The sequence below is a fragment of the Cajanus cajan genome, chromosome 8 (genome assembly GCF_000230855.2).
Source record: "Cajanus cajan strain Asha chromosome 8, NIPB_CcT2T_4, whole genome shotgun sequence".
Taxonomy (NCBI): Eukaryota; Viridiplantae; Streptophyta; class Magnoliopsida; order Fabales; family Fabaceae; genus Cajanus; species Cajanus cajan.
Window position 1 is genome coordinate 29,737,025 of NC_138524.1, and position 13,411 is coordinate 29,750,435.

General features: G+C 31.8%; 1 protein-coding gene across 1 annotated transcript; it reads left to right on the forward strand.

Annotated features, from left to right (window-relative positions):
• The first annotated feature begins 2,635 nt into the window (after nt 1–2,635).
• Nucleotides 2,636–10,051, forward strand: HUA1 (floral homeotic protein (HUA1)). Its single transcript, XM_020351786.3, has 11 exons — nt 2,636–3,060; nt 4,324–4,562; nt 6,241–6,300; nt 6,403–6,528; nt 6,608–6,820; nt 7,259–7,296; nt 7,477–7,523; nt 7,603–7,733; nt 8,672–8,731; nt 9,227–9,361; nt 9,729–10,051. The coding sequence occupies exons 1-11, from the start codon at nt 2,817–2,819 to the stop codon at nt 9,906–9,908; spliced, it is 1,473 nt and encodes a 490-aa protein (XP_020207375.1). The 5' UTR covers nt 2,636–2,816; the 3' UTR covers nt 9,909–10,051.
• Nucleotides 10,052–13,411: the final 3,360 nt, after the last annotated feature.

Genomic DNA, 13,411 nt, shown 5'->3' on the forward strand with positions numbered 1-13,411 from the left:
TGATTTAGATGAGAGTTATTTGCCTAATAATAAGCATTGAGAACATATGAAATGTTAATGTGAGTTACGTATGATAAGTATGGGTGATTATATGAACAAGCCTAAGTATAACTTAGCAATGATGAGAATTGTGAAATGTGAAGCTGTGTGAATGTGAAATTGTGACCATGCATAAGAGTCTATATTTCATCCACCATTTGCATAAAGTATTTTTGTGATGTGGTATGGTGTGAAATATGTTGCCAAGGAAGGTCTCCCTTGTGTAAAAGCTTGGAGATTCAATGACCTTGGGAATAATTAGTGTTAGGAGCCTAGGTCTTGCCACTTTTATGCATGGTGTGAAACTTGGCCAACATAGCTATCCCGATGTGCCATTGGTGTATTTTTCTTAGTGTAGAGTGTTGTGATGGCTTGACCCGACATGAACTCATAGGCTACTTAGCCTTTAAGCAATGATAAAGTATTTTACTAGCATCATATGTATATAGTTACGAGAGTCTTGTCGTTGTATGAGCACAACATACCTCTTGTGTTTGAATTGTGATATTATTATATGATGACATGTGTAGTGATATAATGTGATTGAGTGATTATTGTTCCCATTAACATATTAATATAAATGAAATATTTATTGTTGAATTATATATATGTTTATTCTATGTTATTGTATGTGTGTGGCTACCCAACCATTTTCTATATTGGTAGTTAGAGTGAGATGTTTCTTACTCCCTTTTTCTTTTATGTCTTGTTTTGGTATGCTTATGCATGTGATTTTAATCATGGAGGAATTTGAATTTTTGATAGGATCACTATAATAAGATGTGACTTGGAAGCTTTAGATAAGGACTAATATCTATCTTATTGCATTAGGATTTTTAGTTTCTTTTCTTAGAAAACATTTATGCATTAATTAATATTTCTTATAATTTCTTTAGTTTTAGTCTTGTTATCTTTGGGGTTTTGAATGTGGTACCTTTTAAACTTAGTTTTCAATTATTAAATGAAGTATTTTTCATACTATTATTTTATGATATTAAATTTATGCATGAGGGGTAGGGGTGTCATAAGTTATAGTTAGCAACTAAACAAACTCTCATCTTACACCTCTGCCCTTATTCTTATTCCTCTTAAAAGGTGCCAACTACTTCCATGAGATTTATTGCTTCTGTAAAAGGTACCTACCACTTCCATAGAAAAAACCAAAAGTTGTTATATTTAAAGAATCATGTCTGGTTTTTTGATTAATTATGAGAGAAAAATCACTTTCCTTATTAATTTTGTAAGTCATTTCAAACATTGAAAGACTCTATCCAAACTCAAGAAGGATTTCACCCAACAACCAAAAGTCTATCAATCAAAATGTGCCGCCAAAACTATAAATCAAAGGAAATGTTTAAAAAGATAGTAATTCATGGCAATTTGGTTTTAAAAGTGCACTAGTAATAAAATCTAATAAAATCCACAACATCACGCAAATTATCAACTTGGAAGAAAGAAATTAAATGAAATTGAAATTAAAAACAAGTGCAAATTAAAAAATAAGAGGCAAATTGGTGGTTGTTCAAAATTAAAATTAAAATAAAGACACGAACATGGAACATCCACTTGTTAGCACTTACTACTCCTCTAACTCCCTCGTTCTATATAAAACCTTCCCCTATTTCAAAAATAGGATTCAATCAAAGATCCAAAAGAAAAACAACCTCTATAGGAATGAATGAACTCACTAAAATCTTCTAAAATGTGAACAACAATATAACAAAACCAATGAAAATAGAGAAATATGGATGCGATTCAATTGAATGAATGATTGAAAACTTACCTTTAAAGGAATCTAATAAATGAATGCAAGTGGGTTTAGGGCTAAGTTTGCTTTGGAAATTTTGGGTATGATGCTCAAATAGGACATGACATCAAAACTTGGATTTGTTTGTTATGTTATTCTTAGATATTCTTGTTATATTTCAATCTTTTGATTTTTAAAATATTTTTATATCCCTTGGAGAGACAAAATTTTATTATTTATTTTCCTTCTCTTTTATTAAAAGTTTTTTCAGTTTAGATTTTGATTATTTATCATAAATCTAAACATAATTATTATGATTAATAACATTTATTTATCACAAATTTTAGTTTTATATATTTAAAAAGATTATTTATCACTAGTGAACAAAAAAACACTACATGCCTTCATAGTGTTTTTCTTTAAATACATACATGTTAGTAAAAATAGTGTGTAATTATCAACATTTTCAAAAATAAAACTTCAATACAAAAATATTTTCTATTTCTTATTAATTAATGTCATATGATCCACACAATCTTTACGTATAATTAAAATCATAAAAAATAATATATACACTAAAACAAAAAAATCGGTATATACAAAATTACTTCTAAAAAAAATAAAACCATGTATGTATGTATGCACATACTAAGTTATCGGTTAGTTAAACAATATCATGATTCTATCATATTTTTTTTAAGAAGATAAAATCCTTAAAAAATATTTTTTAAGAAAATCTTGCACATGATGATTCTAATATATATGATTTAATAATAGTAGTCGTTTTGAGGCCAAAGCAAGTGTGAAAAAACGACAGTTAGTTCCCTTTAAAATCCCACTAACTCCTTTGCCAACTCACACTTACTAGGCTTTCGCTTGGGTTCTCTGCAATCTCTCTCTCTCTCTCTCACTCATCACTCACTCACTCACTCACTCACTTTGGGATCGAAAGGCAAAAGCATTATTATTCCCGTGAGCGTGAGTGACAGTAACAACATAACATCCCTTTCTCGTTTCTCTTTCCGTTAAAATGGAAAACCACATCTACGCCTCCTCCTACAGCCCCTCCACCAACTACAGATTCCTCGACCCCGACGCCGCCATGTTCCTCTCCCACCACCGCCCCGACTCCGCCGCCCTCCGCTTCCCCTCCGCCGCCCTCGACGCCGACATTGCTCCGCCCGGCGTCACCTCCCGAATCGCCTCCTCCGCCGCCGCCGCCGCCTCCCTCCTCTCCTCCTGGCCCCCCGCCGAACTTAAACGCTCCTCCGACGGTTAGTTTCTTTTTTGCATTTTGACCCCTTTTCTTTTTTTTTTATCTTTTTTGCTCCGTGGTCCCCCGTCTTTTATTTTCTGCAATCTATGAATTTGGGGTATAACTTATAACTGCGTGTTTTGGCTAGGTTGTTCTTGATCACATAACCAAGGGTTTGTTTCTTTGAGTTGAACCAAACAGGGACTATTTACTAAGCGGTTCGGTTTAGGTTGTTTGTTTTTGTTTACTTGAATCAAAGCTGAAGTAATAGAGATTTAACCGGTGCCCTTATTAATATGTGAATTCTTAGGTTGTAAGTGCTTGTTCGGGTAGGTTGTTTTTAAGGAATAGTTTGTTTGTTTTTTGTCTCATGAAAACTAGGGTTTGTTTCTCTTAGTTGAACCAAACAGGGACTAAGCAAATGGGTTTAGGTTATTTAGTTTTTGTTCGTTTAAATTAATAATGAAGTAAACTAGATTTAATTTAACTAGTGGTGCGTGTAGTTCTTGAAGAGTACATGTTTGTGGTGCCGAGTAATTGATGATTATGTTTGAGATGGAATGCTGGGTAGTGGTGAGGATGAGGGTGAGGATGTGATGCACATCATTGTATCGTGGTGCCTGTGGAGTGTGTATTGGTTATTGCATTGTTAGTATTTTGCTCCTTTTTCTATTTTGTGTTTAAGCAATTAATTAGGGTTCCTGCCATCAGAGTATACTAGTTGGATTTAATTGTGTATGGTTATGAATGACTTTGGTGGCTGGCACAGGCTTAGGTATGGATTTGGGTTTACCGAATCGTGGTTGAGGCATATTAATGGCTGGTGTATCGAATGAGCAGAGATATGCGTAGGATAGATGATGTGATGATTGAATGCATGCTACGTGATATGAACAACGTCGATTGTAGTAGCTAAAGAGAGAGAAAAAATGTGCAAGGGTTGGGTTTTTTGTTTGAGTATGTGACTTATCACTTACTGACCAAGGCGAGGTTGAACTTTTTTGACTTAAAATGGTGCAGAGTGTTACTACTTTACGTATTTTCTGGAATATGTTGCGTTATGTGAGTGATATATTTTTACGTTATTTTCAATAAATGTATACTTATAGTTATAGCTTTTGTTCAATCTAAATGAACTTTAGTCATCTTATATAAAGTATATTCTTTATAGTTACTAACGTATGCTTTTTTGTTGAAAATTATTTTCTTAGTCAAACTTATATAGTAACATTATACATTTGCTTTGGTTTTCTTGTATATACTCGTCTATTATGTACTATAGCTCTGTACCATCCAACCATTTTGGGTACACTTGGGCAAAATGAAGCTTGGTATTCTACAAACTCACTGGCCAAGCGCCCTAGATATGAAAGTGCTTCCAATGTGACTATATATCCTCAGAGGCCAGGAGAGAAGGATTGTGCCCACTATATGCTCACAAGAACCTGTAAGTTTGGAGATAGCTGCAAGTTTGACCATCCTATTTGGGTTCCTGAGGGTGGAATCCCGGATTGGAAAGAGGTGACTGTTTGCTACTATTATTACTATTATTAGTTTTTATGCCTATGAAAATTATATTGTATTCTATAGTAAATTTACTATTGATAATTGTAAAGTAACATGTATTCTTACGATCCTATATTTATAGAAAATTATAGAGTTAAACATATATGAATATATAGTGTATTATTTACCAGTTTAACCAATTCATTATTTTTACAGTTTATATTAGTTTCATTTGTAGTAAAAAGTAACCTCTATTTCTATGTATGTCAGTTTACAGCCCGGTATAGAAATATTTATTAATTATAATAAAATAACACTCGCAAAAATATGTCTAGTACTATACTTCTTGTATTACAAAATACAAACTTATATTAAAGATTAATGACTAATTATAATACCTTAACACTTTTTCCACAAGCTGGAGCATGTAAATCATATGCACAAAACTTGTTATAAATTTTACTTGAGGAATGAGATACCCAGTAATGATGTGTTTCTTAGTCATTAAGCTATCAAAGCTAGTAGAGACAAGAGATACATTTTGAAATGTTCTACTTTTGAATTTCGAATAAAATAGCAATATAACACTTTATGTTTGGTCGTCTCATTATAAACTGAGTTGGATGCTTTGTGTAAGGTGGTTTGGTGGTCACATATCAGTTGCATCTGTTTTACATCCCTAATTTCACGTGGAGCATGTACAAACTCACTGACCATGTTCATAGGAAAGGAAATATCTTGTTCAACTGTAAGATAATTTAAATTTCAATACTTCCCAGGATTTGGTAGTGTCTCCCCCTTATTTGTGATTAGTGGGATTGTCGGAGTGTCCACCAATGAGCAACTCAAAATGTGCTTCTTTCCTGACTTACTTCCCAAGATTTATAGCTTATACTTTCTTTATGGACACCCGTATGCAGGAAGGGAGAAAATAAGAGTTGGGTTGAGAACTAGTCCCTCGACCATGTGGGGTCGGTGTAAGGGGGAAAAAGGAGTGGGATATTCTGTTAGGATATCAGTATAAGAGTTAGGATTAGAGAAGGGAAAGAAACGTGAGTTAGGTTAACTTTTGGGAAGGGATTACAACCCTCAAATGTTTACATAATCTTTATTTTTTCTACGCTCTATATCCTTGGTCCCCAGAGGGTAAGTGATATTGGAAAATCGGTATCTGCCTTGGTCTGAGCTGATAATCCTGTAATCAGTGATGGTGAAGAAGGCTCTTTCTAGTTCTAAATATAATAAAGCATATTCCAATTTATGGGTATGTATGAATTGGTATTCGAGCTTCTGATTTGGGAGCTGCAGTGTGTTATTTCACTTATTTGAAGTCTGGTGAATTAATATACATGTCTGCATTAACTGTGTAACTGTATTAGAATGAAATTTTACTATGCTGTCAATCAACTTTGTTTTACTAGTATCCAGGATCCCTTGAATTTTAGCATAGGTGTGGGAAAGATTGTGTATTTAAAGCCCACATGGACTTTCTGTTTTGTATGCTAAGATAATTCTTGTTCCAGTTATTTCATGTTGTGAGCTAAATATCTTACCATTCATTTCTATTTTGTTTCTGCTGGAATGAGTTTTGCTCACAAAAGGTGAAATATAATTGTAGCAATTTTGATTCTTAAACATAAAACAGGCTTACTAATTTGTTATGATGCCCATGGTTGATTCATACCTGATTTAGGTTCCAAATATCGTTACAAGTGAAACTCCTCCCGAGAGACCAGGGGAACCAGATTGTCCAGTGAGTAAAATTTGCAATTTTTTAATTTCTTCTTAGTCCTTCTTTTGTTCTTCATATGTATTTTGGCATTTTTTAATTTGTTTTGAATCTGGTACATTGCAGTACTTTCTCAAGACTCAAAGATGCAAGTTTGGTTCCAAGTGCAAATTTAATCATCCCAAAGTTTCCTCTGAAAATGCTGATGTTTCTTCTGGCTTACCTGAGAGGCCATCAGAGCCCCCTTGCACCGTTAGTTATTTATTTATTTACATTTTATATTAACATGAGACTTTATTTATCTAAGGCTTCATGTTTTATATCTATGCAGTTCTACATGAAAACTGGAAAATGTAAATTTGGTGCTGCTTGTAAATTCCATCACCCTAAGGATGTCCAGATTCAATTGTCTGATGAATCGAGTCATACTGTTGCACAGACACAAACAAATTCCTTGATGGGAGGAGCAATAGGAGATACACAGCCAATTAAATCTCTTATATCTCCATCATTGCAGAATAGCAAAGGGCTCCCAGTAAGACTGGTATTGATTTTCTAATCTTTATTAGATCCTTTGATTTTCATTCTCTGTTGATAGGAAGGAAAGACAGATCAATTCATCCAGTATCATGTTCTTTTGCGTTTCCCTTTCCATTCCATTATTTGCTAGATGTATTCTGTTTGAAATGCTGAAACAATAATGCCCATGACACTAATTAATAACTGTAGCAGAAAATATGATATTCAACCTGTGTGAATGGATTGGTTTTTTCTGGCTGTGTAACAGGCTTTTCTAGTCTGCAATCAGCCTAACTAAAATTTTCTTTATTTTTTCTAATCTTTGATGCTGTATAAAATCATTACTTAAGATATCCATAAATTTCTAGCTGATGACAGCCATTTCCTTTGTTGATTTGTTGCCTTTGTTTATTTATTTATTTTTCTAAAACCTTGTTTTTACTATTAAAATGTCTTTTGACAGGGGGAAGTGGATTGTCCATTCTACATGAAAACTGGGAGGTAAGTATTGATTTATATTCTATTGACTTTTTACTATTAGAGAAATAGTCACTTATTTTTATTTTACCATAGCTCTCATCAAACTGCAAAAAAAGTGATTACTTTTTGTAATAAGCTAATCTAAACACATAAGTATTCTTTGGATTAAATATCATTAATTTTTTCATTCATATGAATCAGTTGCAAGTATGGTGTCACTTGCCGCTACAATCATCCTGACAGGAATGGTATGTATAGATATATTTATTGTTCATACATTTTCCTGTTTTCTAAACAATCATTTCACATTATTGTACTTTGATGCAGCAATTAATCCATCCATTGCTGCATTAGGCCCTTCTATTTTGCCATCCTCGGCTGCTAATCTGAATATTGGAGTTCTTAATCCAGCTGTGTCTGTTTATCAAGCTTTTGACCCAAGGCTATCAAATCCAATGGTAATGTTGTTATTGTACTCGTTCTCATAGAGAATTGGCTGATGATGTAAATTGCAAATAATGTTATCCAATACATGCTGCTCATTATTGTGGGGTAGGCTGGTAGGGGGATGGAGCTGGGGATTCTTTTTGTTTTAGGTGTGTATGTTTCTGGTTATCAACCAAAACAAACAACAATTGTGTTTAAGGCACAGGGATATAATGAATGGAAGAATAGTTTAGATACATATAGATTTCACAAATGCAATAAAGATTGCTAGGACATAGCCTATATTCTATTATATGCAGTCAAACTAGGAACCTGGAGCCGTTGCATGACAGGTTTAAATGGATAAGTATCGGTGGTAGGAACATGGCAAAAATAATGTTGCTTTTCTTGGTTATATTTTTACATGAGAATAATATTTGTGGATATGTTGTGTACATCTTTTATTCTGAATGAATATTGAGTTGTTAAATGTGGTTGTTTTTGGATTTGTTCTATCAACTTTCATGATTGTTATGGTGTTTCTCTTGTCTAATATATTATCTTGACACTTGTAGATATTGCAATATTTTTCTCATATGTTTTTGTACACATTAGTAGTCTCATTATCTGTTTGTGCTGCATAGTTTGTTGACTGCTTAACTTTACTTTCTTAATAGTTGCATAGTTTCCTAAAATTCTTATTCGTAGTGTTTATTTTGAGATCATGATGCTCATCCAGTACATTTTATGTGTATGTCAAATGTTTCTCTTATAAAGAAAAGTAAATGTTTGGGTCCTTTGTGGTGAGGCCTCTTTGCTTTTTTACCTCAATACTGTAGGAGGACTAGTTTATTAATTAAAAGAAAAACAAATTAGAAGTGTAGTCGGTTTAGAAAAGTAGCCATTCTTAAATTAACTCTAGACTGTTTCCATGAGCTAATGCATCTTATGCATGTAAAATGTTTTCCAGTCTCAGGTGGGAATTGCAGAAACTATCTATCCTCAGCGACCTGGACAGATTGAATGTGATGTAAGCAAACATTTCCCTTATGTTCCAGTCCTATTTCCACCGCTGATATGTATTAGAAATGGTTTGCACGTGTCACATTTATTTGTTAGGTCATTTAGTATTGAACTAAAAAATGCAGGGGGCTAAGGCTCAATTGCAGATCTGTATCTTTAATTAAAAGTAAGGTAGTTTTAGGTTAGCCTTGATAGTAATACCATGAAATAAGTTATATTGAGTATAATAAAGTTTAATAATGTGATTTTTTTAGCTGGATATCAAATAAAGAAATATAGTCGAGATAATGTAGGTTTGAATGAGAATAAAGTAATGTTGGGGAATTAAATGGAGATTATTTGCCAGTGCAGTAACATTATTGAGATTCTTATATAGACAGATGGATATTAAAACTTAATGAAAAATTATTTTATTTGCTGAACTTCTCATGCCTACATAACCCCTGTATAAAATATTTAATTAATTTCCTTTTGCATTTCTATTCAATGGTTTACCATGTAGTATTATATGAAAACTGGCGAGTGTAAATTCGCGGAAAGATGCAAGTTCCATCACCCAATTGATCGCTCAGCACCATCATTGTCAAAGCAGGCTACTGCTGTTAAACTCACTCCTGCAGGATTACCAAGAAGAGAGGTATGCTAAATCTTTTTAACATGCATACGTGGAGCAAATTCTTGCATTTTTCTGCAAAATTCTCTGTATTTTCAGTAAGTGCAAGATTATTAAATGCCGATTAGTACAAGTTTGGTTGTTGTTTAGGGTTTTCAACAATAGTTTGGTTGTATTTTCAGAAAGTAGCTATTACTGATATGTTGCATGTGGTGTGGGAGGTTAGGTTGTCAAATCAATCTCAGTAGAATCTGATTATTAAGTTGCATAACTTTTCTAATAAACGATGTGTCCAAAAATATGTCCTTATGCTTTAAGTAACATCATCTTAACTAGCCTCAATTTCTAACAAAGGAGCGTGATATTGAAATCATGTATGATGTCTTGACAGGGTGCTGTTATCTGTCCATATTATTTGAAAACTGGAACATGCAAGTTTGGTGCAACCTGCAAGTTTGACCACCCACCACCTGGAGAAGTTATGGAGATGGCAAAATCACAAGGAACATCAGCCAATGGAGGGGAAGCAGAAGATGATGAAAAGGACACTTCTGCTCCGGAACAGCATTGAGATCTTTTCTTATGAAACTTCACTTTGTACTTTTTAGAGCCCTTTTTATTCTGCTTTGTATTTCGTATCATGATGTTAACACTTTTAACAGGGGCTGAAGACCTCGCTTTTTTCTTAAATTTAGTGACTAATTTTTCCTTCAACTTGTATGTGTGCTCTTTTGAAATGGTTAGTTGACATACATTTTATTTAACTCTTACCAATGATAATTAATTTGCACTGGTTTAGACATGAAAACTTCATGAATGCTTCTAAAATAAATAAATAAAGTAATAAAAATTGAATGATAACGTTTGTTATTTGTGCACATTGTGCATATAAATATTAGTGTTGTGTTAAAAATGTGCTGTCGGTACACAATTGGATGCTGCTTAATGCAATGTTGGTCTAAAAATTGGTTCTTATAAACGGGTAGGGTGTTGATCGACTTATTTTCAGAATTAGTATTTTTGAGCTTATTTCGATTTATTTTTGTGGGATAACTAACTTTGCTAAAATATAGTTAATAGCTCGCTAATAAATGTAGTTTTATCATTACTTTAACAATCAACGACTGACCTTGTGTACTTTATTTCTCTTCGTTTTAGAAGTCAAATTCATTATTGTTTGGGACAAATTACAATAAAAACAATATAATCGATGGATTTTTTTATATATATTTTAAAGAATTAAATGTGTTTTTACCTTTCTAAAATGAATGTGTTTAAATTTTAGTCTTTATAAAAAGTTTTTTTATTTTTATTTTTATTTATCATTATTATTATTTTTCACCTCTAAATTTTGGAATCAATTTTGGTTCTTAAAAATGAACAAATTTAAGTTTTGATTCTTACAAAATATTTTTTGATTTTCATCCTTTAAAACTTAAAGTTATCATTTTTCGGTTTTTAATGTTCATTTTAAGGAAAATAAATATTTATTTTAAGGATTTACAATTTTTTTTAAATGTCCCATACTAACATGGTATCAAATATAGCTGTAAGTATCACTAGGGATGATTACTTGACCATATTATAAGCATGAAACTAGTTAACAAGGATCACATTATTAGGGACTAAAAACAATTTCAATTTTAAAAGATAAAAAATTAATAAAAAAATTAATAGAGACTAAAATTAAAAGTAACTTTAAAAGGACTAAAAATATATTTAAGTTTATTTTAAAATTACATACGTAAATTTTAATGTTTTTCAATGAATTATTAAATAATTTTATATTAATTTGAGATTTTTTGTAAATATAATAGAAACTTGGGTTAAATCCAATTTTTGTCCCTACTTTTTTTCGAATGTGCAATTTTGATTTGCTGACTTTTTTTATTACAAACTTTTAGGATTCAAAATTAAGTAATTTTAATTCATTTTTAATATGTTATTCAAAATTAAACATAAAAATGTATAATATCTTACGTTTTCACAATTAAATTAATTATATATGTTTTATTAAATTAAAGAGTTAATTTTATAGGATATTTTGATTGAAATTATATTTTTATATTTATTTTAATTAAATTATTTTTGAATCATGATATAAATTATTATTATTATTATTACTATTATTATTATTATTATTATTATTATTATTATTATTATTATTTTAATTAATTGAGGGGAAGGGATATGTAACCAAAGTGAAGAGAAAATAACCATGGATGGGTTAAGGGAGGTTGAGTTAAGTTTGTCATTAAAAAGAGAGACACATTAGTTCTTTCACTTCTCATACTTTTTTTATTTTACGCTCTAAAGAACTAAAGAGAGGAAAAGTTACTGGAGGTTACCCCAAAATTGTGTTTGTTGCACCTGACACCGAACAAGGTAAAAGGGGAATGAAAATTCTTGCTCTAGGACATGGGATAATTGTTTGGTAGTGAGGTTGGTCCCAACTTCTGTGTGTTTTATGCATTGTATGAAGGGAAAAATTCTAATTGTTATCTGTTCTCATTTGTTGTCTTCCTCACGACTCTTCTACTCTTGAATTGTTATAAAGTGTTATTATTATGGTTAATTTTGTGCATTGAATGGATTTGGTATGATTTGAGTTGTCCACGAGTTCCTATAGAAACTTTAAAGAGATGCATTTGAGTATATTTGTGTGAATAGTTAATAAAAGTGTAATTACTTGTAAATCTTGCCTTTTAGATGCATAATATGACTCTTTTGAAGTATCGTATTGTTTGTGTGTATAAATTGATGGATTGGAGAAGAGAATACAAAAATTGCAAGTTATAGAGTTGTTGTTCGTGAAAATGGAACTAAGTGTCATTTTTTACACTAAGCCTCACGGTGGTAGAAAGCCAGATTTGCTATCTATGACCCTTAAGCTGAGCGTGAGTTTCACGTTGAGTGTGACTTAACCAGAGAGAAATGGTTGCTCTTGGAAAGTCCTACACTGAGTTAGATTTGACGTTGAGCGTCCTTACAATTTTAATTTGTTTTTCCTTTATTTGTGTTCTTTGAATTTTAATGATGTAACGTAAATCCTTATGATACTTAACGTTAATGCCTAATGACGTATATATATTAATGGCATGGATGAGATAGATGATTCTTGTGTTCAATGTGAATGTCCTTGAATATATTGATTGAATGAGATTCTTGAATTGTGTATGACCAATAGAATATATGGTGAATTGTTATGAATGGAAAATAGTATGTACGAGAAATTGTTTGTATGAAAAATCGTTGAATATGTGAAGTGAATTATGATATGTTAGAGATTCAGTTGTGACATGCATCATATGCACGCAAATTAGCAAATTGACAAATTGTTATATATATGTATTGAACATATCTTGTGATTGGTACCACATGCATGTAAATCGAGAGTTTGTATCTATTACATTTCATATTGCATATAATTGTTTATTGTTCTTGAGAGTGTTTACATAATGTGTTAAGAATGAACTATGAATTATTTGCGTTGTGACAATTTGGAATGTGTGTCCATTTGTAAAATACTTATTTTATAAATGTTATGTTGTGTGTGTGGCTATCTTTCTTTTATCTCAGGCCATGAGTTAAAGGGAGAAGTTTCTCACTTCCATTGTTTCCATGTCTCTGTTACTATGTATGTTGTTGCAGGTAATGCTCATAAGGATATTGATGATACCGGTGACGAGCCTTAGACCTTGAATTGTGCATGCTCTGATAATATATATGACATCGGGCCTTAAGCTATGATTACTTTTTGCATTATGATTATAATACATCTCATGTTTAGATTTGAATCTCCATAATTTGTGATTTTGTTTTGAGAGATTGTTATGTGACTCTTTTTACCTTATGTTGGATTTTATATTTGATTAATTATGCATGAATTAAATTTTATTTTTATATCAATTGTTTTCTTAAATATACGCTATAAATGTATACATGATAGAAGGTGTCACATATAGTGGTATCAGAGTCAGGTTGATTCAAATCAGACATGTGTGTTATGTGCTTAATTGCGTGCTTTGTGTGTACTTTGATATTTGATTGGTTATGTGTTGTAATATTTTTATT

What these genes read in the sequence shown, in the direction of transcription:
- HUA1 (XM_020351786.3), top strand. Translation starts at nt 2,817, where the DNA reads ATGGAAAACCACATCTACGCCTCCTCCTACAGCCCCTCCACCAACTAC. An exon ending in CTGGACAGATTGAATGTGAT is followed by an intron (nt 8,732 to 9,226) that starts GTAAGCAAACAT and finishes TTTACCATGTAG; the next exon opens with TATTATATGAAAACTGGCGA. An exon ending in CAGGATTACCAAGAAGAGAG is followed by an intron (nt 9,362 to 9,728) that starts GTATGCTAAATC and finishes ATGTCTTGACAG; the next exon opens with GGTGCTGTTATCTGTCCATA.